The 27,996-nt window shown below is 65.5% G+C and overlaps 1 protein-coding gene across 2 annotated transcripts; it reads right to left on the bottom strand.

The window, feature by feature from the left end:
- Positions 1-236: 236 nt before the first annotated feature.
- On the bottom strand, positions 237-27,996 carry UVSSA (UV stimulated scaffold protein A). 2 transcript variants are annotated; one of them, XM_016159314.2, is made up of 15 exons: positions 27,955-27,986; positions 27,211-27,398; positions 26,741-26,840; positions 25,417-25,747; positions 24,609-24,729; positions 23,881-24,210; positions 23,315-23,427; positions 23,074-23,202; positions 16,096-16,201; positions 11,909-12,047; positions 11,453-11,578; positions 10,759-10,942; positions 10,289-10,400; positions 8,232-8,406; positions 237-6,964 (listed from the first exon to the last, which is right to left on the bottom strand). In XM_016159314.2, the coding sequence occupies exons 2-15, from the start codon at positions 27,215-27,217 to the stop codon at positions 6,871-6,873; spliced, it is 2,067 nt and encodes a 688-aa protein (XP_016014800.2). In that variant the 5' UTR covers positions 27,218-27,398; positions 27,955-27,986; the 3' UTR covers positions 237-6,870. The 2 variants fall into 2 exon arrangements, with proteins under 2 accessions (XP_016014800.2, XP_016014801.2); XM_016159315.2 differs by lacking the exon at positions 27,211-27,398 and having other exon boundaries at positions 27,955-27,996.

Raw genomic sequence — 27,996 nt, 5'->3', positions numbered from 1 at the left:
GTCCTCTTCTGCCTCCTGGGTCTCTGACTTTACCTCGGCACGGACAGAAATGTCGTAGGCCTTTGACATACAAGCGTGTGACAAAACTACGGTAATCAAAACAGCATGACGACACTAGGGGACGCGCGGGTGGGACAGAACGGGAAGAAAGAGGCCACGGCGCAGGGCGCTTTAACGCGCGGCTGGCGTTTCAGAGCGACGGAGCGAGTTCGTCGAGAAACGGTTGGGACACTGGGCAGCTGACAAACAATGTGATTTCCTGGGTCATGTTTTATATTAAAACAAGTGAGCAGATCTGTGATTAAAACATAAAGGTGAAACCCATAAAGGTACTGGGAGGAAACACGGGAGGACTTTTTGATATAATCTTTGAGTGGGGAAGAAACACCCACCGAGAAGCCGTGAAAGATAAAATCCAACTGCATAAAAAAATCCATATGGCAAAAAACGAGCAAAATCAGAGGACGAACTGAGGAAATATTTGCGAGTCCCCACGCAGAGCTAGTTTTCTTGAAGAATAAAGAGCTCTTACGATTTAATAAGCCAAAGAGCCGAGAAAAAATGAACGCCGGGCGGGCACGTGATGTGCGGACCAGGACGCGGACGGCCGCTCCGGCGCCCGCTCCTCGGAGCAGTGTCCCTCACCACGGGACCCGCCTCCCCCGCCCTCGGCGGGCCAGTTGCTGGGAGCGCGCGGAGGGGTGGCACCGGCGTCTGCCCCGCACCGGCCCGCGTGTTGTGGGCCCGCTGGGAGCAGCAAGAGGCCAGGAGGAGCCCCGGGCCGCCGTCAAAACCACCTCCCAACACGAACGTCACCCGGCCATGCAGCTGCTCCTGAAGGCAGGCAGAGAGCCAGGCACCCCGTTACCTGGGAAGCCCCAGAGCAGGGGACAGACATGACAGAATCAGCTGTTCAGAACGCTGCGAATTAACCCAAGACCTGTAAAATGCCAAGGGGTGTTTTTTCAAGAAAAACTGTCGAATCTCAGCAAAAGTGAGCTCTGTGGCTTTTACCTTGTGTTATTCCCATTCCCGTCTCGCCAGCTCTGTGGCAGCCTGTAGAGCTGGCAGCCTGACGGCCACTGGAAGGGGAAATGGGTGTGGGGCACCCCCGAGACCTCATCCTCGGAGGACGGTCTGACTTGTCTGGCTGCTGGCCGGAGCCACCGCGCTCACAGGGCTTGTCTTCATTCGCCCTGACTCGACCGGCTCAGGCGGGTTCGTCGAAAGCAATCAGCGGCACTGTTTGACGTCGCGGCTGCCTGCAGCGGTGACACCGGGGGGGCCAACAGGAGGCTGGCCCCCCATCTCAAAGGCTCCGACCGAGGCTCTGCTCGGGGAGGAGGCAGGGCTGAGGCAGAGCTGGCGACTGCCCGGCTGTGTGTCGAAGGTGCCCACCCCCCGCCACACATACACACACACACACACACACACACACACACACACACACACACAGCTTGTTGGTAAAAACTGCAAGACTCACCGCATCAAAGCATTTAAGGAACCTTCTGTCTAGCCTTTAGCTCGACCCTAGCTAACCAAGCGGAGACTTCAGCGGCTAAGCATGGCAAAGGATGCAGGTTTCAGAGTTCGTCCTGATACTAAACAAGCAAACAGCAACAACCAACCAGAAGGGGTAGGGCCTGACTTCCAGAGCTGCCACATCATACTATTTAAAATGTCCAATTTTCAACAACAAAAATGAGACGCATAAAGAAACAGGAGAAGTATGGCCCCTGAGTGAGCCCCCTGCTTATACTTTGAAGAATCAAAGTATTAGAATGATGTTTTGCCATATAGGAAATATCAGTGAAAAGACAAAAGTTACAGAAGAGATCCAAGGAGAAATTCTAGAGCTGAAGAGACGAGACCTGAAATGAAAAGTTCACCAGCGGATCGCCAGATTTTAGTTGGCGAAGAAAGAATGCGGACGTTGGAGACAGACCATTAGGTCCCGCCTGAGGAAGGGAGGAGAGGAGAGAGCGAGAGGGTCTCGGAGCCCAGGGACGCCGCAGCCGCACCGGCACACGCAGCAGCGTCCCGGGACGGGAGAAGGCACAGGACGGACCTCTGAGGAAATGATGGCCCAGACAGCCCGAGTCTGTGGAAAAGCTATCTCTGTGTCCAAAAAGCTCAACGAACTCCAAGAGGATGCACACACAAAGATCCACGCCAGCCGCTCGAGTTAAAGCGTCGGAAGATAAAGACAGCATCTTGGAAGCGGCAAGGAGAAACCCCGCGGGCCGCGCACAAGGCTCGTTCCGACCGAGCGGCAGCTGCCCCGTCAGATGCCAGGGAGGCCGGAGGCGGTGGGATGCCACGCTCAAGCTGCTGAGAGAAAAATATCCGTATCTGGCAAAACTATTTTTCAAAAGTGACGGAGAAATTAAGACTTTCGCAGGTAAACGAAAGTGAAGTCTCCAGCAGACCTCCCCACAAGAAATACTCAAGTGAAAGGCGTCTCCAGGACCAAGCAAAAGACACAACTTGAATCCCAAAGGGAAATGAAGAGCAAGGCAACCGCACAGCTTCTGTCTGCAAACCTTTTCTTTTCCTATCTATCTGATTTAAAAGGCAACTGCAGAAAGCCATAATTACGAAACTACGCTGACGGGCTCACAGTCTATAAAGATTTCATCTGCATGACAAAAATAGCACGAAAGAGCGTGGGGGGACGGCCATACTGGAGCAAAGCTTTTGTATGCCACTGAAATTAAGCCGGTATTAATTCAAACTAGATTGTATTATAAATACCCATTTAACACTCAAGAAAAAAGTGACAGAGGAGGAAAGGGAAAAAAGACATGTAGAAAACAAACAGAAAAATGGAAGACATAAATCTTACCTTATCAGCAATTACGTTAAGGGTAGGCGGATTAAATGCCCCATTCGAGCAGCAGAGATTGGCAGAATAGATTAAAAACCATGATCAACTATGTGCTGCTATAAAAAACTCTTTAGATGCAGAGATAAAATGAAAAGTAAAAGGATGGAAATATACCATGCCGACAACGACCCGAAGCTATACTAACATCGCACAAAAGAGGCTCAGACAGAGACAGGTCCCAGGGGCCACGTGACAGAGGGTCGGCCCACGAGGGAGAAAGAGCGGGCTTCCCTGGGCAAGACCCGCCACCGCGAAAAGGCTCCGACCCACCGCGCTGGCGGCCCGGCCGGAGCCCGCGGTGCCTCCGAGAAGCCCGTGCCCGTGCCCGCTCAGACACGGCGCCGGTGCCTGCGGCAAGGCCTGACGCAGCGAGGGGGAGACGGCGACGCGACGGCGGTGGGTGGGGACGCCGACGCCCCCCCTCGGCGGCGGACAGCGGACGGAGCCGAAACCGGCACGGGAGGGGACAGCCGTCCTCCCGGACAGACCGCGCGTCAGGCCACAGAGCGAGTCCCTGACCGCGGACGGCTGAGGTCAGAGAAACGCGTCCTTTGGCCCCATGGGAAGAAACCAGGCCCCAAGGACCGGAAGGAAAGCCGCGCAGTTCACGACGGCGGGAAGAAAGCAAGGCCCTGAGCGACGCCGGGACGCGGACACCAGGGACGCGGACACCAGGGACGCAGGCTCCCAGAGGTGCGCTGCGGGGCGGGGCGCCCACGGCCGTCAACGCCTGTCAGTCACGGCGGCGGGGCGGGGCGCCCACGGCCGTCAACGCCTGTCAGTCACGGCGGCGGGGCGGGGCGCCCACGGCCGTCAACGCCTGTCAGTCACGGCGGAGGGGCGGGGCGCCCACGGCCGTCAACGCCTGTCAGTCACGGCGGAGGGGCGGGGCGCCCACGGCCGTCAACGCCTGTCAGTCACGGCGGCGGGGCGGGGCGCCCACAGCCGTCAACGCCTGTCGTCTGTTTTAGCTGAACTTACTGGGGTGACGTCGGTTAACAGAATCACACAGGCTTCACGTGCACGATTCAACACGAGGCCACACGGATGCTGCGTTCCGCGTTCACCACATGACACTATGCTGAAAGAAGCTGTGTCTCAAATCATAAGCTGACCTTCCGCTGCGAGGAACCAGAAGGAAAACCAAACCCACCGAAATAATGAAGATGAGGGTGGAAATGAATGAAATAAAGAATGGGAAAACAGAGACTATCAAGAAAGCCGACAGTTGGTTTTTGAATAGATCAGTAAAATTGATAAACCTTTAGCTAGACTGACCAAGAAAATAAAAAATGAGAAGACCCGAATCTCCAAAATCATTTCTACCGCCTTACAGAAATAAAGATGATAAAGGAATACATAAACAATTGTAAGCCAACAAATTATAACAGCCTAGATGAAGTAGACAAATTTCTGGAAATACACAAACTACTGACGCTGACTCAAGAAGGAAAAGCTAGTGTGATACAAACCACAGGATCATTTCAATAAATGTAGATGAAGTTCAACGTCCCTTCACGAAAAAAATACTCAACAAACGAGGAGCAGAAGGAGCCACCTCGACGTACCGGAAGTCAAGAATGACAAACCCACAGCACACGTCACACTCAGCGGCGACAGGCAGAGGCTCCTCCTCCGAGACGGGGGCCGGGACGAGGACGCTGCTGTCCACCACTGCAGACCGCGCCGGGGGCACACGCCAGGCGGCGGGTACGGCCAGCCAGGCGGCGGCGTCCCTGTTTGGAGGCGACGTGATGTGTGCACAGGACATCCCCAGAATCCACACGCACACACGTGCCCACACGCACGCACTCACAAGTTCAACAAGGTCACAGATACAGGATGGCCACAGGAAAGTCAGCTGCGTTTCTCCATATCAGCATCAAACAATCCAGATATGAAATTCAGAAAATAACTATATTTACAATAGCATAAAAAGAATAACATACTCAGGAATAAATTTAACAAAACAAGCACAAAACCTGCACACTGAAAACTACGAAACATCGCTGAAATAAAGATCCAAATAAATGGAAAAACGGCCCGCGTTTGCGAGTCAGGAAACTTAGTGTTAAGATGACGACACTTGCCAAAGTGACAGGTTCAACTCAATCAATAACAAAATCACCGCTACCTTCTCTTTCATTTTGCAGAAATTGACTAATTGAACCTGAAATTCACTTGGAAACCCAAGGGATCTAGAATAGCAAAAAAGACCCCAAAAAACAACAAAGTTGGGGTCCCACTGTCCCCACCTCCGGAACCACCGCAGAGCTGCATTAATCGAGACGCTGGTGCTGGCATGGGACAGAGACAGAGCCTAGAGACACACTCAGGCACAATCGGTCAGCTGACGCCCAACACGGTGCCCAGGGAACGCAGCAGGGGAAGAACAATCTTGTCAGCACGTGGTGCCCGGACAGCTGGGTGTCCACACTCAAAAGAATGAAGCCTATCTCGCAGCCCATGTAAAAATTAACTCAAAATGAATCAAAGACCTGAATTTAAGAGCTGAAGCCACACGAGGATGTGCACCACAGGGAATGTGGCCAATAACGTGGTACCACCTGTGCGTGGTGTCAGGAGGGCCCCCGACCGACTCCGGGGCGCGAATGTCTCCCCACCATGCTGTGCACCTGAAGCCGACATAACACAACACCGAAGGCACTGTACCTGACGGACAGGAAGCTGAGCCTACAGAACTCTCGGGAGGAAACACAGAGGTTCACTTCAGGACCCCGCATCAGGCGCTGGCTGCTTAGACATGACCCAAAAGCACGCGTGACAGACAAAGAGACTTGCCGAACATCATCACAATCGTCAACTTCTGCGATTCGAAGAACACGACTGAGAAAGGGACGAGATGAGAGGAAACGATCACACGCCACTTCAGGTCCACTGCCCCGAGCAGACAAGGGACTCTCAGAATTCAAAGCCATCTGACGAAAGAGGGCAAAGGACCGGGCGGGAATTTCTCCAAAGACGACCCGCAAATGGGCAACAGACACGTGGAAAGATGCTGCCCGTCACTAATCACTGGGGGTGCCCCCCAGACCCCTGGAACGGGGGGGGGCGCCCCGCATGCACGCGCACGGCTGAGCAGAGACGTGACACCATGTGTCGGCCACCGACGTGGGGACCTGCGCACACTGCCGGGGGCGGACGGAGCTGCGGTCCCACGAGAGCCCCGCGCGGACGTCCTCGGCAGCACCCTCCGTGACAGCGGGAACGCAGACGGCCCCCGCGAGCAGACGGCCAGTGTGGGCACCTGCTCTCCACGGATCGTCCCGGGCACTGGAGAGGCCACCGCGCTGTGAAGCCAGATGCAAAGGCCACACGCCGCGACTCCCCCTTTGCCCAGTGTGCAGACAGGGAGCCCCGAGAACGGCAGACTGGAGGGCACCAGGGCCGGGGAGGGGGACAGGAGTGGCTGTCGCGGGCACGAAGCCGGGCTGGACAGTGGGGGGACACCGCTCCGTGAGCGCAGTGGCTGCCCCCGAACGGCGCGCTTTAAAGAGCACGGACGTCACGTCCGCGAACCGGGGGGCAGCCCTCGGCCCGCGTTGGGGACACAGCTGTGACAGCGTGAAAACGGTGCTTACGTGTGAGTGTGGGCGTTCCCGGGCACCCCGGAGCCGCTGCCCCGCAGATGGCTGGGGGCCGGGGGTGGGGGTGGCGGGCGCTGTGTGCCGAGCTGAGCGGGCGTGCCGCCGACTCTGAGCCACGTCGCGAAGCGCACGGGCCTTGCACGGCGCCCACGAGGAACAAGACGGCCCAAGTTCGCCCTCCGGGCTCCAAGGGCCTTCCAGCAGCCAGCCCAGTGACCACGACAGCAACGGCCTCAGGGCCGGGGGGTGCCCGCACCCGGGCATTTTAATCAGCACCTCCGCACACTGGGCGCACACAGTGGGGCCGCCCGCTGTGCCGCCCCGGGAGCTGCCAGGGGGACCGGCGGAGACGGCCATGGCCACCTGGCCCGCCCTCTAGTGCAGCGCGTAGTTAAACTGGTTTGCGAACTTCTCGTGCTTCTTCTGGTCCATCTGGGTCATGGCCGTGACCACCCTCTGCACAGCCGCCCTGTGGGCAGAGCAGAGCAGGACGTGAGCAGGCAGGGCCAGGGCTCTGGACTCCAGCCGGGCTGGGACCGGGCAGGGCCAGGGCGCCGCCCACTCGGACCACGCGCCGACTCCCAGCCGACGAGCGACACAGCTCGGTGCTCCGAGCCCAAGGTGGCCAGACCAGTGCCGGCTACACCGCAGGTCGAGGGCGCAGCCCGCCCTCCCGTGGGGGGGACAGCGAGCAGGCTGCGCAGCTAGGGCACAGGCCGCCAAGCCCACGGTCGAGCGTGAGGCAGGGAGACAGGGCCGAGGACGTGGGGGCGTCTGCCCCGCGGCTGCTGTGGCGGTGGGCCCTGGACACAGGGGTCCGAGCCCAGGAGGGAGCAGCCGAGGCCACAGAGCAGTGACCGCCGGGCGTGTGGTCAGCTTGGCCCTCCGCAGGGGGCTGCGAGGGGCCCGCTGCAGGGCCAAGAGGACGCCGGGAGGCCTGCCCAGCCATGGGAAGCCGGCCTCGTGCCTGGGTGGGGCTGAGCTCTCCTCTGGACACAGGACATGACGGGCCAGCAGCGTGTGGCCACTGAAGAGGCTGCGACCTGTCCAGCCCCGCTCGGCAGGTGCAGGGCAAAGCCGGCAGGGAGGGCGGGAGGAGCCTCTGTCCGGGGCATGGAGCTGGGTGCCGGGCAGGGAGGGGGCCGTCGGCGACCAGCTTGGAGCTGCCGCCAACGTCTGGGGATGGGCAGCAGCCATAAGCCACCCAAACAGCCACCCGGAACGCTTTCTGGCCACACTGTGGACCTGGTGGGGCCCTCTGGCTGACCACGGCGGGGAGCTGGCAAGGGGGCTGCTGGGCTGGTGGCCTCCCTGCTCTGGCCTGCTGGTCCGGCTGGGAGACGCCCCGTCTCCAGGGCGCGGCTGCCTGCGTTCCGGTGGCACCGGCTCAGCTCTGCTGCTGCTGAGTCCCACGCGGTAAACCTGTCCCGCTGGGCAGGACGGAACTGGCCTGTCTGAAGTCGCCACGTGGACGTCCCCACTGACCACGCGGGCCCGCTGGGCCCAGTCAGCTGGCACAGCAGGACGCAGGCCCCACTCAGGAGATGGCCGGCTGCCACCCTCGGCCACCAGCTCCCAGCTCTGCTGCTGCTGAGAACTGTCCCCTCCGCTGGCTGGGGGCACCCGTCCCGCCCGGGGACCCGGGGCCACGGAAGACGCTCGAGGCGGAGAGGGCCCACAGAGCCAGGCTGGCCCCCCTCCGGCGCCCCGGACCCAGGGCTCCGCGCGGCTCTCACTTAGCGAAGATCTTCTTGGCGATGCGCGTGCGGGCGGTGTTGGTCTGCTGCCTCAGGTCGGTCAGCCCAGGGTGCCGCCTCCTCTTGCCCTTGCCTCTCCCGCCAGCCCTGGCCGAGCCCAGATCCACCCCCGTGGCTGCCTCCACGTCTCGCAGAAACTCCGGGTCCCGCCAGTCTGCAAACAGAACCCGGAGTTCAGAAAGCACTTGGTGCCAGCCAGAGCGCCTCTCACCTGAGCCGCGACCCCTCCCTGACACAGGGCCACCTGGCTCGCTGGCGATGGGGGCAGGGGGGCGCCGGCCGCTGCTCAGCGCTGAGAGCGAGGCAGAGGGGGGTCCCACTGCCCGCACAGGTCGTGGAGCAGCAGGTGGCCCAGGGGCCAGGCCTGCTGCATCCTCGGAGCCTTCAGACAGGAAAGCAGCTGAGGCCAGTGGCTGGGGGACAGTGCCATCTGCAGGCTGCTCCCAGCCTCCAGGCTGGACAGCACCACCAGGCCCCTCATCGTGGCTTCTAGACCTGCCTGCTGGACTGGGCCGTCCTTTGTGCTGGTCTGCAGGCCACCTGGCCACATGTGTTGAGAATGCCGGCACCTGCTCGCCCACTCGGTCTGCTCCCCCTACGTGCACCCTGTGCAGCCAGGCCCGTGGGCCTGGACACAGGGCTGAGGAGAGCATCGATCGCCCGGGGTGAGGGCTCAGCCCAGGGCAGGTCGCACGCACGGGGTCAGAGGCCAAGGCCCCAACTCCACCCCGCCAGCACCCTGGCTCAGTGCTCCTCCGGCCTCGGCCTCTGCTCAGCCCCGCACAGCTGGCCTGCTCTGAAAGGCCACTCGGGGACCCAGGAGCTCCGGGGTTGGTCGGCCCAGCCGGCACGGCACCCCCCATGCACCCGGCCCCGCCAGAGGCGCTGGACACCCAGGGCACCGACGGGCGGCCGCCGGCTGAGCGGGGGGCAGGGCACGTCCAGCACGGGGAGGGGCCGCGCTGCAGACCGACGGCCAGGCCGCCCCGAGCCGGTTCTTCGAGGTGGAGGAACACGGGGCTGCGCAGCTCAGACGCGGAGGCGATTAATCCAAGATTAAGGAAACCTGCCCGAGCGGTCCATCTCCCAGCAACGAGGCGCGTCACAGTTTCGGGGCCCAGTGAATGGACCGATTGTTCAAACACAACGGGGAGACGCAGCACCCGCACGAGACGGAACGAGCGTCTCGGGAAAATGAAGGAGCAATTTAAAAGCCTCGGGAGAAAATCAATAGGCGCGGGGCGCGCGGCTTCCTGCACGCCGGGCCGGGCCGCGCCATTGTCCCCGAGGCCGGCGCCTGGGAAGAGAAAATTGCCGGCGTGCGAGGGAGGCGGGATCGATACCGCAGTTAGCGAGCAGACGCTATTTCACATCTGGCTGGCCAGCGCCGCGCGGCCAGGCCGTGTTAACAAGCCGCTGCGGGCGGGTGGCGGGGCGGCTCCGGGGCCCACACGGCGCAGGCCCTCGAGCCTCCTGTGCGAGCCGCAGGGGCCTCGCCCCCCGGATTAGCGGGTCAGGGCCCTCCCAGGAGTCAGGCTGAAATCACGTGTCTCTTCTGACAAAGGGGAAAGGCCCGCGGGTGACGGCGGACACGCGGGGCAGGGACCTTCCGGCCAACACTGCCCCGTGGACACGGCCCCCAGGCCCCGGCCACTCTGCCCGTGGCCACATCCGCCCAGCAGGGACGGCCACTCTGCACATCGCCAGCCTGCGGCACGCGCCCGCACACACGGTCACCCACACCATGAGACACGCCCCTGGCCTGTCCTGAGAACGACTCAGGTGGCTGAAGCCCACTGGCCAGAAAACGGGGGGCCCTGATGAGGACCCCGACAGAGCACTGTGTGGACACCTGGCGCCCACCCGCCTGCCCAGACCCGCACTCACGTCGCCAGGAAACCAAACCCGACCCGCCAACTGGCGGCAGGAGCTGCAGGAAGACGCCCCACCAGACGCCCGAGCATGCTGTGAGCCCCGCAGGCAGTGCACCCCCAGAACGACCAGGCTGGGGGTGGCGGGGCCACGCAGACTCCTACCTGGGCGCTCGGCCTGCCTCTGCAGCTGCTGCCTCTGCTCCCGCGCCCGGTCCTCGGGGTCGAGGGGCCGCCCAGCGTCGTCTCTGGGGATGATCTTCCCGTGGAATGGGCACTGTGGCATGGACAGAGCGGCCCTCAGCACCCCCGCCAGCCTCTGCCGCCCTCGGCTCCTGGCAGGCGGCTCGCCCCGCTCCGGCCGCACAGAGGCAGGGCGCTGGGGCGCTGCCTCAGGCGCCAGACGGAGGGGCGTCTGCGGCCTGGCTCCGCGGGGCTGAGGCCTCCACCCTCTTGCCCCAGGCCCCCCAGAGCAGGTGAGGACATGCCACGGAGCGGGAGAGATGCAGGGTCAGCCACGGCGCCCAGCGCTGGGGGCCCGGGCAGAGGTCCAGGCACAGACCCGTGGTCAGCAGCCTTAGGCCCCAGGTCCAGGCCCAGTGGCCGGAGGCGGCTGGGGGCAGCCGAGGCCTCACCTTCAGCCGGTCCTGGCGCTCACAGAGCTGGCCATCTGGCCTCGGGGCCCGGCACCGGTGCTGCACAGGCTCGAATGTCCCCGCAAAGGGGATGCGGCGGGTCCGGAGCTCGTCCAGGGCGTGGATGCTGTCCACCTCCATGTCCACCTCGCTCGGCTTCCAGAAGCGGTGCTGAGACTCGGGTCTGCAACATGGACAGAGGCCATCAGGGGGCCGGGCCGGTGGCCTGAGGAAGGTCCCAGAGACTCTGGGCCGGGGACAGGCCTCACAGCGCCAGGAGAAGGTGCCTGAGCCACGAGGGCATGAGCCACGCCCGCCCCGCCTGCCTCCTCGGCCCTGCCTGCCCTGAGCCTGGCCCGGAAGGGCGGGCGGGGCTGGCGCCCCGCGGAGCTCCCCACACAGGTGCTCCCCCCTCATCTGCGCTGCCACAGGGACAAAGCAGAGGCCAGCGAGGCAAGGGGGTGGCTTCTGGAAGTTTCCTGCAGAGCCCAAGGCCACACAGAATCCCAGTGCGTCAAAGGCTGCGAGGGTCGTGACCAGTGACCGTGACAGAGCTGCATGACGCCCGAGCGCCTGGGAGGACGGCGCAGGACGTCAGTGCTCAGGGGGCACCGGGGGCTGCTGGGCCCAGCCCCGCAGCTGCGTGTGTCCACCGGGTGGCGGCCACGGGAGCCACGGACGCGCCTGGGCTCACCTGTGGACCTCCCGAGCCTCTGGCTGCTCCTGGCCCCACTGGCACAGGTCGGCCCCGAAGGGCACAATGGGAGCCCGGGCCCGCTCCGCCGCCAGCCTCCCGGCTTCCTCTGGCTCCAGGGCAGCCCTGCAGGGGTCAGGGAGACAGCGCAGGACCTGGTGACTGTGCCCCAGCAGCCACCACCACCCACCTCTCTCCTCTCCCAGGCCCGGACCTGGGTCACACACGTGAGCTGTGAATGAGAGGCCCAGCCCCCGCTGTCCCCGGGAAGCTGGCTCTGCATCTGTGGTCCCCACCCTGGGGTGCCTTGACGTCCTCAGCCTCCCCAGACTCCAGACCCTTAGGCCCCTTGCCAGCCCTGGCCGATGGGCAGCACCCCTACCCCGCACGCCCCCTGGGACCCACCCTTGGGGGTGCCTTAAAGAGCCGTAGGGGCCCGGGGCTCAGAGGTGTCACCTGGGGCGTGGGGGTGGGGGCGGGTGGCCCCGGAGCCACTGGAGCTGGGAGGCTGCGGAGGTGGGGTCGCAGGCCTCTTCGTCCAGCCTCGTCCTCATCCTGGCCAGTGGGCCCCGTGCAGCCTGGTCCTTCTGCGGCCCTGGAACAGAGGTGTGTCTGGTGCTGACGCGGCCGGCCCTGGGGAGACTGCTCCCACCCCCGGGGCGGCCAGGCACTGACCGAGTGGGTGAACCCCGCGCTGGCCCAGGGCCGCCCACCAGACGAAGCCCAGACGCTGGCGGCTCAGCGACACCCCGCGGAGGACTGTCGTCCCCACAGTCCTGGGGCAGGACACGGGCAGCGTCTGCCCGCACCGGAGCCCCCTGCCCTCCCACGGCTCAGGGAGCTGGAGGAAGACGAGGGCTGAGAGCCGCCAGGCGGGGACGGGGACGCGGTGCCAGGAGGCGGCGCCAGGGATTGTCGGGCACGTGGTCACGAGGGACCTGCCTGGTGACCGCCGCGACCGCTGGGCCAAGAGGCGGGGGGGCAGAGGCCGCGTCCTCCCCACAGGGCCCAGAGGCAGGGGCAGGCAGGGGCGTGCGGGCAGCCGCAGGAGCACGGGGAAGAAAGGCCTTGCTGAGGGGCGGGGAAGGGCGGCAGGCCGGGGCGGCCGCGCGCGTGAGGGGCCGGGAGAGAGCCCGGAGGCCGCGCGGGGGGCCGGCGCACGCGGGCCAGCGTCGGCCGCACCCAACCCACCCGAGACACCCTTCCCGAGCCGCGTGTAAGTGGCCAGGTGACCAGGGCAAGTCCTGGGCAGACGGAGCCCTTCTGAAGACCCAGCAGTGCCCGGACCGTGTCCCCAGCCATGGGAGGTCAGAGGGGGCAGAGCGGAGGGTGGCCGGAGTCCCAGATGGGGGTGCTGATCGGCGCAGCGTACTTCACGCTGCACACGCCCCGCGCATGCTGCCTGAATCCGTCCCGCTGGGCACACCTGTCCGTCCACCCATCCGCCTGCAGGCCCACGAAGGACGTGTGACTGAGAGTGAAGGGGACAACCCCTACGAGCACTGGACGCACGGCGAGCTTCCCAGGCAAGTGGTGTGGACAAGGATGGAGGGAAAGTCGCACCCCGAAGGGCCTGCTCAGGCCGCTGCTGCCAGTGCCCAGCAACCGGAAGGGTCCCCTCGGCCCGGGGCGGGGCCCTGCCCCGCAGGCCAGCCTGACGCGCCCCACCCCACCTCCCGGCCAGGGCTGCGCCTGCCTCCGCATGCTGCACAGCCACACGGGGGGCAGCAGAGGGGAGTGGCAGCCGCGGACACCACACGTGCCCATAGGCCGAGGGCGTCCTGCACGGGCTTCACAGGAAGCCGCTGCCCAGCCCTGCAGCCCTGCGTGCTGCTGCGTGAGTGTGAGGCCCCTGGTTCTCGGGGTCCCCTGCCGAGAGTGCAGAGTGCGTCAGAGGTGACCAGGTCCCCCTCTGGCCACCTGAGCACATGGGCTGCGAGGCCCTGGGTGACGCAGAAGGAGCTGGGGCCCCACGCAGCTCTGTGACCACACAGGGTCACAGGCCCCCCTCGCGGGAGGCCAGCGCTCGCCAGGGCCCGCGTGCCCCGCGTGGGAGGCGAGGCTGGTAAGTGGGCGCGGTGGCAGGCGGACGGATGCAGCCGCAGCCCCACGATCGATGTGAGAATTCCTAGGAGTTACACGAATGAAATATATTTTTCATTGATTTGTTGTTTTAAACCATTAAAAAGATGGGTAAGCGTGTTGGAGCGAGGTGAGCACTCGGGGCGGGAAGCACCCCGCATGTCACTGCTGTAGAGAATCAATCTCGCTGACGCACGTGCGCAGCGAGAACCCCAGAAGCGGCCGGCGCCCCGCGGCCGGTGTCCCCAGGGAGGACGGCAGCCCCCGCCCGCTCGGCCACCACCCCGCACCGCCCGTGGGCGCCCGGCTGCGCCGGGTCTCGGCACAAATTCACCCCACAGCCGCTTTTAGGAAGAATCATAAAAATGTCCAAATCCCCTCCCAGCGTAAACGGAGCACGCGGCCCCTCTGCAGGAGCGGACAGGGCGGGAGGCGGATCGATCGCACTGGAGAGCCTGGGCTCCCGCAAAGTTAGGCTCCCGCCTGACACGATTGATTCTCCCTCCTTCAGCCGGCCTTGTAATTAAAATGTAAATTTGAGAAAGAGATTATGTCCTGACAGAAACGGCAGGATTAAGGGACGATAAAAGCCCCTCCGTGAAGTCAGAGGAAGTGAGAGCACGAGCGCCACGCGGCGGGTTCAGACGGAGCCGCCGCCCGCGCCACACAGACCGCAACGGGCGCCGCCCGCCTGCCTGCGGGTGCCCACGGGCCCGGGCGGCGCCCCCCACTGCGGCAGGGCCTGGAGGCGGCACCGGCTCACGGGGCTGGGGGGAGCCCGAGCCCCACGTGGCAGCCCTGGCCCCTGTGCGCCCCGTCTGCGACGGCTCAGGGAACCCGGCGCACGGCGCCTGGCCTCAGCCGCCACCGCCACACTCACGGTGACAGACGGAGCGCCGGGAGCCGTCCAGGGAAGGCAGGCTCCTGGCAGCAGATGCGACAGGGTCTCTGCCTCCCTCACAGGGCGCCCACCACGGGCCGGGCACCGCGTGGGCCCTGCAGACAGCAGCCAGCTGGCCCACAGCTCGGGGGCCGGGCGCGGCCGGGAGCCAGGCGGCAGGAACACAGGGAGGACGCCCTGCTTCCTGCTGCTGCGGGACAATCGCCAGGTCCACGGGAGGCCGAAGGACCTGCCCCTGTCCTCGACCTGGCCGGGGGAGCAGGGCAGCCCCACCACGTCCTGTGGGGGCTGGTGAGGCCTCCGCCATCAGGCGGCCACCACTGGCCACCGATCACGACACAGGCATGGGGAGCCGCGTGGCTTCTGCGGAGAGGACTCAAGGCCCTCGAAGCAGGACGGTGCAGAGCACTGCAGCCAGGGTCTCGGCCGCGCGAGCGAGGGCGCGGCCTGGGCAGGGGGCTGGGCGGGGGGCTGGGCCGGGGCGCGGAGGCCTGCTCCGGCCTTCCCTGCCCGCCGCCCGCTGCCCCAGCCTGGGTGTGGGCAGCCGCACGGGCGGCCGGCTGCTGGTGTGTGGCTTAAGCACGGCCCAGGTGCCTCGGGGGATGGGGGATCGGGGCGGGAAGGGGGGGTCGTGGGGTGGGGTGGGGTGGCCCAGGGGTCAGCGGGAGACTTAACTGCCTGTTGGCCACACCCATTCACCCACCTGTCCCCACCCTGGGGGGCAGGAAGCACCAGGCAGGGGTGGGCAGACGGCAGCCATGAGAGTCGGCGGGGGCCGCCCGGGCGGGGGTCCTTGACTGCCCGTGTCCGTCTGCCAGGACGCCGACGGCGACATCTCACACGCGAGGCCCCCGAGGTCCAAGCTCTCTGCCCCCCACGCGCACGCGCCGCGCGGCCCCAGGTCTCGTCTGCGCTGGCCCCCCCCGGACGCGACCACAGTGCAGGCCCGCGGCCCGCACCCTTCTCCCTGGAGGCCACGCGCAGGGGTCCCACTGGGGCTTTCGGAGGGTCTGGAGAAAAAGGCATTCTGGACAGGAAGCCCCGAGGCTGGCTCCACCCCCCGGTTGGAGCAGGCGGACGTCCTGGGCTAGACGCCCCGTCTGCGACACCACACGATAAGGAACGCTGCCTCACACGTGGCACCCCAAAACGGCGATCGGGGATCAAGGGAGCCCAGAGGACTGTGGGGCTGTGCCCCCCTCGGAGAGGCTGCAGCCTCCTGCGTGCAGGCCCCGCGCACCTGGTCTGTCCTGGGATTCTGGCCCCCCCGCTCCCTGCCAAGGGCCGAGACCTCAGCCCCGGCAGGGCTGGCCCTCACCGGGGTGGGAGGTCACCACGGGCCTGTGTGTCGAGTTGGGGGCCCCCCGAAGTCCGGCTGTGTGGACAGCCTGGCTGCACACAGGGGCTGGCAGCAGGGCCTGCTCGGCTGGGGGACAGCAAGAGTCCACTGCAGGGTGCACCTTGGGGAGGGCCCGGGCCAGGGAGTGCCCAGGGCACAGAAGGAGAGTCAGTTCCAGCGAAGGTGGGGCCACAGCGAACCTCAGACCGCCCTGCACAGCCAGCTCCTCAGCGCCCCCGGCCGCAGACCCTGGATGTGAGGCCACAGCCGTGAGGCGGTGTCCTGAGCAGAACTCTCCCAAAGCCGCCACCCCCTTCTCACCATTCTTGGGCCACAGGTGGGCGGGGACGCAGGCCTCGTAGCCCTCCTTCTCCGGGACCTCCACGAAGTCGTCCTCCTTGTCCTCGTCCTGGTCCTCCGGGGCCGTCTGTGGAGACACCCCCAGACCCGCGTGTGACAGCGGCCCGGACGCTTCTGGTCCCCGTGGAGCTCTCTGGCCAGGGGTGGAAGCGTCAGGCAGGCTGGACACCCTGGACTGTCCCCAAGCCTGTCCCGCCTCTGCTCAGACCCACACGTGTCCCCTGCCTGGCCACCAGAAGCCGCCACCTGGTGGACCAGGCGCTTCGAAGCCTCACAGGCAGCGGCGACGGGGCCCAGCCTGGAAGAGGCAAGGCGCCCTGGGGGAGGTGGCGGCCCCTCCTTCGAGGCCCAGCCGCAGGCCAGTCCAATGTATGCCAAAGAACTGCACCCCACTCTTGGGCCAGTCCCCACCCAGCCTCCTGTGGTACCTGTGCCCATGGTGCTTCTGGAATATTCTGTCCTTAACAATGAATGGTGTTAAAAAGCCACTGAAGAGTCTTCTCCAGACGAGGTCACTTCCCCTACCCAGGTGAGTGCAGTAAAGTGGGGTCTGGGGCGACCAGCAAAGCTGGGGTGTCTCAGGACTGCACGGGAAAGAGCAGGCCGGGACCCGCCACCCGCCCTTCCCCTGGCCAGTGCAGGGCCCCTGTGCATGAGGAGTCCCCTCACGGGGTCAGGGGGCTTAGAGGGGGACTTCTGCCCTGGGTGGCCGATAGCCGCCACTCACCCCTACATCCCAGGGCAGCAGGAATCCGGCCTCCAGGGCCAGCCCCGCTCAGAGGGCACTGGGCCACCCCGGCCTTCTCTCCCACCCGCCCCTCATCCCGTGTTCTCAGTGCCCCCACACCCACGGGACAGGGACCTGCCCTTCCAGAGAGGGTCACAGTGGGCAGGCATCCGGAGGCCCCCGCTCACTGCCCGCCCCGCGGGGGACACTCGGGGGCTGGCTCTCAGGCCAGGAGTGGCAGCGCTGCCCCCGGCAGGCCCAGCCCGCCTGAGGGAAAGGTCTGGAAGGGGACCCTGCTGGACGGACACTGGTGGCGAGCCCGGCCGAGGGGCAAACTTTGGAAACGAAACCGTCTGACACAGGCCTGCGCCCCCGAGCTCGCTGTTGACCGCCGCCCCAGAGGCAGGGCCACGCGGGCCGCCACGAACTCAAGGCCCAGCCACTGCCCACAGGGCGACACCGAGCTCATCCCACACCCGCCCCACCAAGTCACCAGCCCTGTGGCCCGTGGCCCCCGCCTGGGCACTGGACGCCGCCCACCGCCAGAGGCATAATCAGATGCAAATGCACTTCGTTTGGGGACGACCCTGGCCCTGCAGTCTGGAGGTGTGTGAAGCATCAATCATTGGAAACTGCGATTTTTGTTATCAGTCTAACACTGATCAAAAGGGAAGCCTGTCCCCACCGCTGACCTGTGAAACGTCCCAATTACACTCTTTGGAAATGACAGGGGCACTTAGCTCCCGAGCTGAGCAAATGACGACAATCAATCACGTTTGAATAACAATGAGCCGCGGACCTGAAAATTATTTTTGTATAGAATCTGCCCAGGAATTTATGAAAGGTGGAAAGCAGCCCAAGGTTTAAGGGCATTACGGTTCCTGGCCTGTGCCGTGCGCATCAAACACTAAACAGAATTTATGTGTTTTAATTTCCTAAAAGGTAGATGTGGACTGGGTGCTACAATGCAGAACACACGGTGCCAGGCTTTAAATATGGGGGTCATTTTCATAAAATATTATGCTTATTGCTCTCGCCATCGAATTTCACCGGGGACTTTTATTAAATTTCCATTTCCTAAAAAACACTCGGCTGCTTAGCTAACTGTTAGGAATTATGCCCCCCCCACCCCAGTGTGCTTCCTTCTGGAAGTCAGTGTGGAGCCCTGGCCCCTTTGTTCTTAAATCGGCCGGGCGGGGCGGAGGGCACCAGGACCCGTGTCCTGGGCAGCCTGGCGCCGGCCACGAGTGGTGACCGCCAGGGCCGGGCACCCACGTGCCACGGCACAGCAGAGCCAGACCTTGCAGCCCGAGCTCGGGCGGGGGGCTCAGGGGGTGGGCTCGCCTCAGACCCGTGGCACAGCAACCTGTGCATCGGGGGAGGACAGTGACGCTGGCCTCTGGAGACGGAGCAAGCACCAGGTCATGGAGCTGTGACACCTGTGTGACCCAGGTGGCTGCTCGGCTCAGAGGAGAGCAGGGCCACCGCCAGGCGGGACCCCCTCTCCAGACGCTGGGAGTGCGCCCGGCTAGGGGCCTGTCCAGTGGCCTGCGGCAGCAGCGATCCACCCTCACGGTCAAAGGTCTCAGATGGGGTCAGAAGGCAGCCCCAGGCCAGGGGTGCGTGGACACGCAGGGTGCTGGGAGCCCCCAAGGAGGCCGGGGGAAGGTGGTCATCCTCCGGCCGGCCGACTTGCAAACTGGACCCGAAGCAGCCTGAGAGCGCGGAGGCCCCAACAGCAAGGACACGAGCCAGCCCCGCTGTCCGGGGACACCAGGTCACACTGGGCCGCCCCTGGGGCACTGCCCACCGCCCCCCTGGGTAAAGGCCCGGGGCAGGCGGTCAGTGCTCTGCGGCCCACTGGACGCCCCCCGTACTTGCGGAGGCTTGGGGAGGCCAGCCTGCTGCGATTTGCACAGATTCTCACCACAGTTAAAAGGATCTAGAAAAATGAGCCTCCGCGATCATAATTAAACAAGCAATAAAGCGGCTGAGACACACACCGCAGTCCGTGCGCAGAGCAGGGGCGGCCAGGCTGCCAATCGGCTGGGAAGGGCCAGGAGCGGAGCAGCCCAGCGGCCGCCACCGGCCTGAGGTGCAGCTGGGCCCGTAAATAAATTCCACACGATCTAATTAACTTGGTGCGCAATCTCAATTACTTTTCACCCAAGAAATCACTTTTGTTCAGTTTATGTGTGTTTCCCTTTTAAAAAAAAATGATGTAGGGCCTCGTCAGACAGTGAGCTCCCACCAGCATTTGTCTCCTGGCTTGATGGCTACGCATTTAAAACCCCATCCTATCGCATAAACTAAAAATTAACCGTGCTCAGCTGCGCTGGCCCGCCGCTGCTATTTATATGCTAATGCCCTCCCCAAGGCCTGCAAATGGCCCGCCAGTGTCTCTGGGCTTCTCAGTGGGGCCGCTGCAGAGGACGGCCAGGCTGGGCTGGCCCCGTGCCGCTGGCCAAGCGGAGCCCAGTGGACGTGGACGAGGCCGCGGTGCACGCACAGGCCTCCCGAAGGCGCAGCGGGAAAGGCTGCTCAGCAGGCACCCCGCCCTCCCGTCCGTGTGACCGTCCGCGTGACCGACTGCATGACCGGCCTTGGGCCCAGGTTCTCCGCAGGCCTCGTGGGAGCTGCTCCGGCCGCGTCCGCCTGCTGCGGCGGGAGGGGGACGCCTGGGGGGCGGGCACTGCTAGGTCCGGGTGGGCAGCCCTCTGCCCCAGGAGACGCGGCCAGGTGGGCCACACCGAGGCGTGTGCTGGATTTGGCAGTTGGTGTGAGTGGCACAGGGCACAGCCGGTCCCTCATCTGGGCACCCCCCTCTGGGACGACATCACACCTGCCGCCCAGCCCTGGACAAGAGGGAGCCCTGCCGACGACTCAGCCGAGCGCTCCGGCTTGGCCCACCCCCCGGGTGCTGGGAGGAAGGGCTCCAGGTGACACCCCATGGGACACTGCTAACAGGCCTTCAGAGGACGCCACGGCTCACACAACTGCCCCCAGACTCATCTCCCCCCGCCCCATGAAAGGGTCAGCACCTGCTTCTGGAATTAGGGGGACAGCGTGTGCAGCTGTCCAGAGCAAGGGGGCCTTTTGGGAAGGCTACGCCATGCAGGTGTCCGCAGCGGGGCCGGAGGGCTGGGCCTGAGAGCAGCCGACCCCCCCGCGGAGCCCCAGACAGGCAGCTCGGCCTTCGGCGTGATGGAGGGGCTGCCTCACCGGGAAGGTTGTTTACTAGCCCTGCCGAGCGCAAGGTCCCCACGCCGCTGATTTAGTTTCCTGCCTCCCTGGGGGCCCTGCTGCCCTCTTCGCCTGCAGGAAGCCGTGCTTGCGGGCCCCAGCACCACGCGGGGCCTTGCGGGAGGGGCCGGCACCTCCAGAGAGGGCCCCGTGGAGACCGTGCGTCCGCGCGCCAGGACGTGAGTGCTGAGGACACGTGTGGGCATCTCGGCTGCCTGTGCGCAGCCCCATCCATGGAGCGCCACACGCCGCTGACAGCCAAACAGACTGACACTCGGACTTAGAGATCGGTGGAGAAAAACTACTTTGTTAATTACGAACACAAAATAACTGGTGAGCTCAGCTACACCGCTACGTGGCAGGCAGCGTGAGTTTTCGGAGGACTTCCACCGGCGTGGTGGACGTCGCAGTGTGGGCTGCCGCCCCTCGCTGAGAGCAGCAGGGCTGGGGACTGAATCCACCCACGATGCCCCGTATCGATCTGCTCAAGATTTACGCCAGCCGCTTCCCGCCGGGCCGAGACAGACTCCGTAAAACACCATTACACCGACTTAAACCAGCTGAAACGTCCTTTAAAGACAGAACATCCACATCGAAGGAAAACACCCCACAGAAACCCAAACACGGACGGAGGCGCCGCCTGCCCTGCCAGACGCCCCAGACCGAGGGCGGCCCCCGCCCCTCCGCGCCGGGGCCGCTGGCCTGTCCGAACCAGGAGCACCCTGTCTGTTTCCGTCTGTCACCCGTCGGCGAGGAGTGCTCAGAGGTGTAAGTCGCAACCCCGGGATCAGCACCACGGCTTGGGCAGATGGGGCGTCAGCACGTGGGGGGCCTTCGCCTGGCACCACACGCGGACATGAGCGCGCAGCAACCCGCGACCCCCGGCGCCAGGCGCCCGCAGGCGTCCCGCGCATGGCTGAGCGGGTGCAGCTGCCTGTCTGCGCGACAGGGGCTCGCGGAGCGGTCGCCGCCCCTTGGCCGGGCGGCCCTAGTCACATCACCTGCAGCCCGGCGCGCGGAGCAGTCGCCCAGGACTCTGGGGCAGCGCCTGCAGAGTGCCCGCCGCCGACAGAGCCGGCCCGGCAGCTCCTCCCTGCACCCTGCCTGCCCGTGGCCAGGGCCCCCGCCCAGCACAGGGCGCACTCGCCGGCGCTCGCCTGGCTTGCCCGGCGCCCCACGTCAGTGGACAGGCACCGCCCTGGGCGGCCCCTCCCTGGACAGCCTGTCCAGCCGCCACGACGGACGCGATGAATGGTGGCGTCTCCTCCACCAACGTCGCCCCACCCCCAACACTGACCCTGCCACACGCAGCCTGGAGCCGCCCACGCCGCACTCGGGCCGGGACACTGCACGGGCCCTGCGAGGCGGCCCTGTGCGTGACCCTCACACAGGTGCGGCGAGGGTCTGAGTCACGGTGAGCTCGGAGGTGGCCAAGGCGCTGATGGGGCCCTTGGTTCCTGCGGGGGTGGCAGCAGCCGGAGCCTAGGCGGGTAGGCACTGCCCCCCGCAGGAGGCAGGCCCTGGGCAGCGCCCCTCCTCCACGGAGAGCCTGAGCCCTTCCGTCCCCAAGCGACTCCCAGGCAGCCGCCTGCCAGAAGGAGGCCGCGCCCTGGCTGCCGCCCGCCTGCCAGGCACAGCTTCCGGTGACATGGTGACACCGCAGCCAGAGCCAGAAGCCCGGAGACTGCGCAGGGCTCACTCGGGCCACAAGGGAGGCTCCCCTCCCCTGAGGGCCCTGGAGCTGTGACTGGAGCCCCATCTTCTGGAGAGCTCTGCCGCCAGCTCCGGGCCGGCGCCTTGCTAGCCCTGCTGGGCCCGGGGCTGGCAGGACAAGACCAGCTGCCTGGGGGGCCACTGCCCGGGGGGCTGCTGCCTGTGTGGGGGGACCGGTCCCTGGGGGCCCACTGCACAGGGCGCAGGAGCCAGAGGGTGTGTCCCCAGCTCCTACTACCCGGCCGCAGGGTGGCGGCCTTCACAAAAGGTCACGGAAGGGACACCCCCACTCCCTCGGCCACGGCTCGCAGGCCCAGCCTCGCCCTCCGATGCTACGACCCACGTCCGCTAAACAGAGAGGAGTGTCTGCCAAGGGCCAGCACATGCCGCCACTGGCGCCTCTCCCGCAGGGCCCCGGAGGACCTGCTTCCGCCGGGAGGAGGCCGCCGGTCAGAGCCCTGGCAGTGCTGAGGAACGAGCCGCCACCGGGGCGGCCTCATGCTCCTCCCCACCAGTGGGGTTTCAGAGAAGGACGAGATCGCCCTCTGCCGGTCCCCAGGGGCCGCACACCCGCCAAGGCGCGGACAGGAGGTGGGGCCGCCGCCCCCGCCCCGACCCCATGGGCTGCAGGGCCCTGCTGAGGGGCAGCCAGCTGCTCCTCGGGACCCGGGACTCGGTGCGAGGGCCCGAGGGCTCGGCCACGCTGGTCCCCTCAGCGAGGAACACTGTTCTGTCCACCCCAGGCCCCGCTGGGCCTGCCCGCGGGAGGCGTGGCCAGGGCCTGGGCGTCCCGGGGCAGAGTCTGGCTGGGAGGGGCGCCCACCGTCCCCAAGGGCAGCCGCAGAGGACGCAGCCCTCAGGCCCTTCGGGCACGGAGGTCCGGCTCCCAGCATGGGCAGGACAGAGGGGGCCGACGCCACCGAGGGGGGTACCGGTGTCCTGCACCCCGCCACCAGGTGCCCCTCGGGTCTGCCCTGCTCGGACCAGCTCTGCCCGGCCAACAGTGACTGGGGCGTCCTCCCGAGTGGGCACCGGTCCCCGGTTCACCTACTAGACCGCCCTGCTAGGGACAAGCGTGGGGTCCACCTCCCCAGGCCGGGCACTGCCCTCCGTGTCGGCCTTGGGGATGTGCCCGACCTCGGCACCCTGCCGGCACGGGCCCCGCGGCCTTGACGGCGAGCAGACGGGACTCATGGCTGTGAGGGGCAGGCGGGTCTGGGCACCCAGCCTCTTCACCCAGGCCCCGCCGCACTCACCTGCATCCTGCGCGGCCCCTCGGGCTCGATGGCCAGCTCCCCAGACCTTCTCAGGGCGGCTTCCAGCTCTGCCTTCAGGTCGATTGCGGCCTCTAAGTGCCCGCCCTGAGTCCCTGCGCGGGTGAAGAGCTGCCGCCAAGGGGGCGTGTCACCAGGCGGGCCAGCCGCCCCCTTCCCCCTTCCCCCGCCCCCGCACACCCTGCCCACACGGCCCCGCTGCCCTGACGGGCACGCGCCCCACCTGCAGCCAGGTGCACACTGCCGGCAGGAACTTGTTGCGGATGAGCTTGAGCGCGTCCCGGGCAGACTGGAGGATGGCGCCGTTGTCCTCGTCCTCCCGCACCCGCAGGCTGTCTGCACGGAGGCACATGCCGTCACCGGAGGGGCGTGCGGCAGGTCCCCTGTGCCCCGCGCCACGTCGCCTGGGACCCCGAACCCAACTCCCCAAACCCGACACCCTAGAAGATCTGCCGCTTCACGATCCTGGCAAACACCCTCGGCCTGACCCCTGCGCACCCCCACACGAGGCCCGACACGCCCGAGGCTTCTCGGGGACAGGCCTGGCCGTCCGCGAGCCTGCGGCTGCCCCACGAGCCGCCCCCACTGCTGCCAGGATGGAGGCCCCCGCCCCCCCCCGCCCCTGCCACCGGCTGCATACTGCCGCTCCCCGCCCCAGCCACACGGCGGGCAGGTCGCCCCTCGCCCGACCTTGGGGGTCCCTGCCTGCCTCACAGACGTGTCCCGGGGGCCCGCGGCCAAGGAGGCCTGGTGCGGGGACGGCCTGGGCGCCAGCGGGCGGCCGGTTACCTGCGGAAAGCTCCACGTCCAGCGTGTACTTGTGGGAGCCCAGCCCGTGCTGCCGCACGAACGCTTCCTGGTCGCTGTCCTCGTCCTCGGCGCCCTGCGCGGGGTCGCCCGTGACGGCGGCTGCCGGGGGGCGAGCCCGGGCACACAGGGTCTTGCTGCAGCATGGCTGCGCCTCGTCCTCGGGCCCCAGGTCGCGGGTGCCCTCCTCCAACGCAGCCACATCCTTGGCCGGCGGGGCGGCCGGCAGGCCAGGCCCGAAGTCGAAGGGCAGCAGCAGCTGGAAGCAGCTGTCCACCTCGGTGAGGCAGCGCCGCACCTCCTCTTCCGTCTCTGCACAGAGCGAGACGCCGCTGGCCGGTCACGGTCACGTCCCCCCCACCCCGGGGGCTTGAGCGAAAGCCCGGAAAGTAGCAGCCAGCGAGAGGACATGGCCACACCGCAGGCAGTGAGTGCGCGGCACCACTGCGCCCTGCCCGCAGGGACCCCGCCCCCAGGGAAGGGCCGGCGGCAGCAAGGCCAGTGCCGGGCTTCTAGGAGGGGACTGGCGAGAGCAAGCCAGGCCCAGAGGTGCAGGGCCGAAGCTCAGACCAGCGTGACCAGCTGGATGCATGCCCCCTCCCTGCTCTGATGGCCGCCATGACCACCACAGGCGCAGGAGAGGGGAGCATGGCCAGCAGGGCTCAGGAACTCGGGCGGGAAGGCAGGGCCACCCGTCCCCAGAGCCCCACCTGCCATCTCCCGCACCGCCTGCTCGGCCCGCGCCCGCCACAGCCGGTCCCTGTGCCTCTGCTGTTCCTCTCCTCGTCTTCTCTCTACCGGAGTCCGCATGTCCACGTCTTCAAAGTCCACCTGAGAAAGTGAGTTCACGGTCAGACCCGGCTGAAGAGAACACAGAACAGACAGAGGCCCGGACGGGCCTGAGAGAGGACAGGACGGCCGGACGGCGCACAGCCGCACCGCGGCCTCATTTGTGCGGTGTTCGGGACACGAGGAAGCAGTGAACTGTGCGTCTAGACCTCAGGAGGACCCGGCCAGCGGCACCCGCCAGCAAGGTGACGGGCGGAACTGCCAGCCCGACGAGCGCAGCGGGAGAGCAGCGGGCTCACTCCCACCGCCGTGGACGGAGGCCGTGGGTGGACCCGCCTGCGTGTGGATCCTGGTGTGTGGCGAGCAGACAGGTGGCACCTGCAGGCCACCAGCAGGGACAGGCACAGCGCTGGGCCAGGCCCGAGCCGCCAGAAAAGGTAGGGGAGGGTGGCGGTGTGGACCCAGGTGAGCGCAAGGCATGCGGATGGGGGGGGCGGCCGAGGGCAGTGGCCGCTGTCACAGGCCAAGTCGCACCCTCCTTCCCTTCATCTTACGTGGGAAACCAGGGGCACAGGTCCCCCGCTCGCCCCGCCGGGCCTGAGCTGAGCTCTTCCTCCTACGCTGGCTCCCATTGCGGGAGCTCCTGGAAGCCCACCTTCTGCAACACTCAGGCCTACTGGTCCCCAGGCCTGGCCAGCAGCCAGGACAGCCCCTCCGGGGCCCGCCCACCTGGTGGCTGTGTCTCAGGAAGTGGTGGCCCAAGGCGAGCTTCTTGTAGGCCGAGCCGAACTTCTCGCTCCACGCCTGCACGGCACGGGCGGCGGCCTGCCGCAGCCTCCGGGCCACCTCCCGGGGGGGCGGCAGTGGCTGCTTGTGGTCAGTGCCCAGTGTGAGCTCCAGGAATGCCTGGAAGTCGGCGACGACCAGCGTCCGGAAGTGCTGCGAGCGGGCGAAGAGCTCGTCCACCACCTGGAAGGCGGACAGGCGGACCTCGGCATGCTCCTGGCGCAGCTGCGTCATCAGCAGGTGGTATGCGTGGCTCAGCCGCTCCTCCGAAGACCTGGGGACACCGGCTGTCCTCAACAAGTGCCTGACGCTTGTGGACACGTCAGTTAAGCGCTCTGCACGGGGACAGTGTTCACAAACGGCAGAGATATGCGGCCTCGCCCCCCGCCCTGGCCAGAGCAGGGTGGACAAACCACTGTCCTTGGCCTAATCCGGCCCCTGCCTGTTTCTGTAAAACCCTCAACCCAAGGACCATTGTTTTTAAAAGGTTGAAACAAACCAAAAGAATACTTCGCGATGTACGGAAACTATGAGATTTCAGGGTCAGTGCCCACAGCCTCACTGCGACATGGCCGTGCCTGTCCGTGTCCCCGTCACTGTTTTCCTCAGGCGCATGGCTGCGGCTAAGACTGAAGTACCGCCCACGCTGTGAGTGCTGCTGTTTTGGGGTTTCCTGAGCTAGAGCGAAACCTGATCCGAGCCGAAGTTTTTTAACTGAAATGTAAGTGCTTCATCACTCAGTAAGCAATCCCTTGAGTTCTACTCTTTTGTAAACCCAGGATAAGGATGCTCGATGCTCGGTAAAGCTTGGCTTACGGCCCCTGGGTCTGAAAGCCCCTTGGCAGACCCCAGCTGACCCATTTGCAGTGGGAGAGAAGGGCAGGGATGACACATAGGTCCTGCCAGGCCAAGGGGCAGCCCACCCACCTCTGGCGTCTAACTTACTTCCCGTTGAGTATCCCAGCTGCAAAGAAAAAGATGTAAACTCATCTCTAAATCACTGGTGTGCACTTGAGGGGTATGCTCTGTCACACACACAGAGCTGTGAACAGAGACGTGACCACAGACCCAACGTACCCCTCCATCTCCACCCTGGGACCACTGCCCCAGAACACAGCCGCTGCCCAGGCTGGGCACTACAGGGTGCGGGGGAACATCCCGCGTGCTCCTGAGGCCTGGCCCCGGGGAAGGGCTCACACCCTCCCGGGGATGTTGCAGCCCGGCTGAGCCAGCCAGTCACCATGAAATGCTGAACCTTAAGACATACTTGCAAATTTTCTTCAGCTCCTTCATTTTCTCAGGGTTCAGTTGGGGTTCCCCAGAAGTTGTGAGGTCCTCCACCAACTCTGAAAGTCTTTGATCCATACCTAGAAACACAAATGCCAACGCTAAGGGAGTGCCTAGGACTTCACAGGTTTCAGTTCTCTTAACAAACATTTACTGAGCTCCACTGTATGCTGGGCACAGGGTGAGGGGCGAGGCTGGGTCCTCGCGCCCGGCTCCTCTGAGATGACCCCCTGGATACTGAACTGTAACAATTCAAGGTGAGGGGCCCCGCAAGGCCAACAGGCCTTTTCAGTGGTCATTAGGAAAAATGCAACAAGCAAATGTTAACGGCAGCTCCACAATGACGGTGATGGCTGCCTTTGGTGACACCCGCATTGAGGGAAACTGTCTATGTTTAAAAGAGCTTTTCCCAAATGTGACTGTGGCACTTTTCCCATGGCCAACAAATACCATCCATTAGAAATCCACAAGGCTTTGCCTCTGGAGACTGCGAGAGTGAGCTGCTGCTGGCTCTTCTGAGCAGACCCGATGTGGGCCTGGGGAGCCACCTGGAGGCCAGGTGCAGAGCCTGCAGGGGCAGGGTGACCAGGCGCCGCGCAGCACAGGCAGGAACACGGGAAGGCAAGGGTCCGGCCACTCTACGAGAGAGCGGAAGGACAGCATTCACGCCTGGCTGGCCGCCGGGCTCCGCTGTACTTGGTGGATAAAGGGGTCAGCGGACAGGCGTACGCGGGGAGTAGGGGCGTCCCAGGAAGGAGAAGGCGGAGTCCGAGAAAGGGGTGCGGTTGGGTGGGGGTGGCGGCCCGGGAGACGGTGTCCTGAGGGGCAGAGAGGGGATGTCCCCGGAAGAAGGGGGCGCCGCGTCCTGGGGAAGAGCGGAGTGGGGCGGTGACCCCGGGAGGGAGGACGAGAAGTCCTGGGCAGAGGGGCGGTGTCCCCGGAGGAAGAGCAGCGGGCGGTGACCCCGGGAGGGAGGACGAGAAGTCCCGGGCAGAGGGGCGGTGTCCCCGGAGGAAGAGCAGCGAACGGTGTCCCCGGGAGGGAGGACGAGAAGTCCCGGGCAGAGGGGCGGTGTCCCCGGGAGGGGGCGACCCGGAGACGTCCCCCGCCCCGCGCAGTGCCGCTGCCCCGCCCGGCCGGCCGCCGGGGCACAAGCGCGACCCCACCCGGCAGCGCGGCCACCACAGCACCTACCGCACAGCTGGGCCGCTCGCCTCGCCCCGCCCCTTCCGGCGG

Source organism: Rousettus aegyptiacus, unplaced genomic scaffold, assembly GCF_014176215.1.
Source record: "Rousettus aegyptiacus isolate mRouAeg1 unplaced genomic scaffold, mRouAeg1.p scaffold_m13_p_10, whole genome shotgun sequence".
In the NCBI taxonomy this organism is placed as follows: Eukaryota; Metazoa; Chordata; class Mammalia; order Chiroptera; family Pteropodidae; genus Rousettus; species Rousettus aegyptiacus.
This window is presented reverse-complemented; position numbering and strand designations above follow the sequence as displayed.

Bases quoted from the DNA above. Each gene is read 5' to 3' on its own strand.
- UVSSA (XM_016159314.2), bottom strand. The intron at 24,211-24,608 runs GTGGGGCTCTGG...CGCTCTGTGCAG, and splicing joins GGCGGTGCGGGAGATGGCAG to AGACGGAAGAGGAGGTGCGG. The intron at 11,579-11,908 runs GTGACACCTCTG...TGACCCCTGCAG, and splicing joins CCCCCACCCCCACGCCCCAG to GGCTGCCCTGGAGCCAGAGG.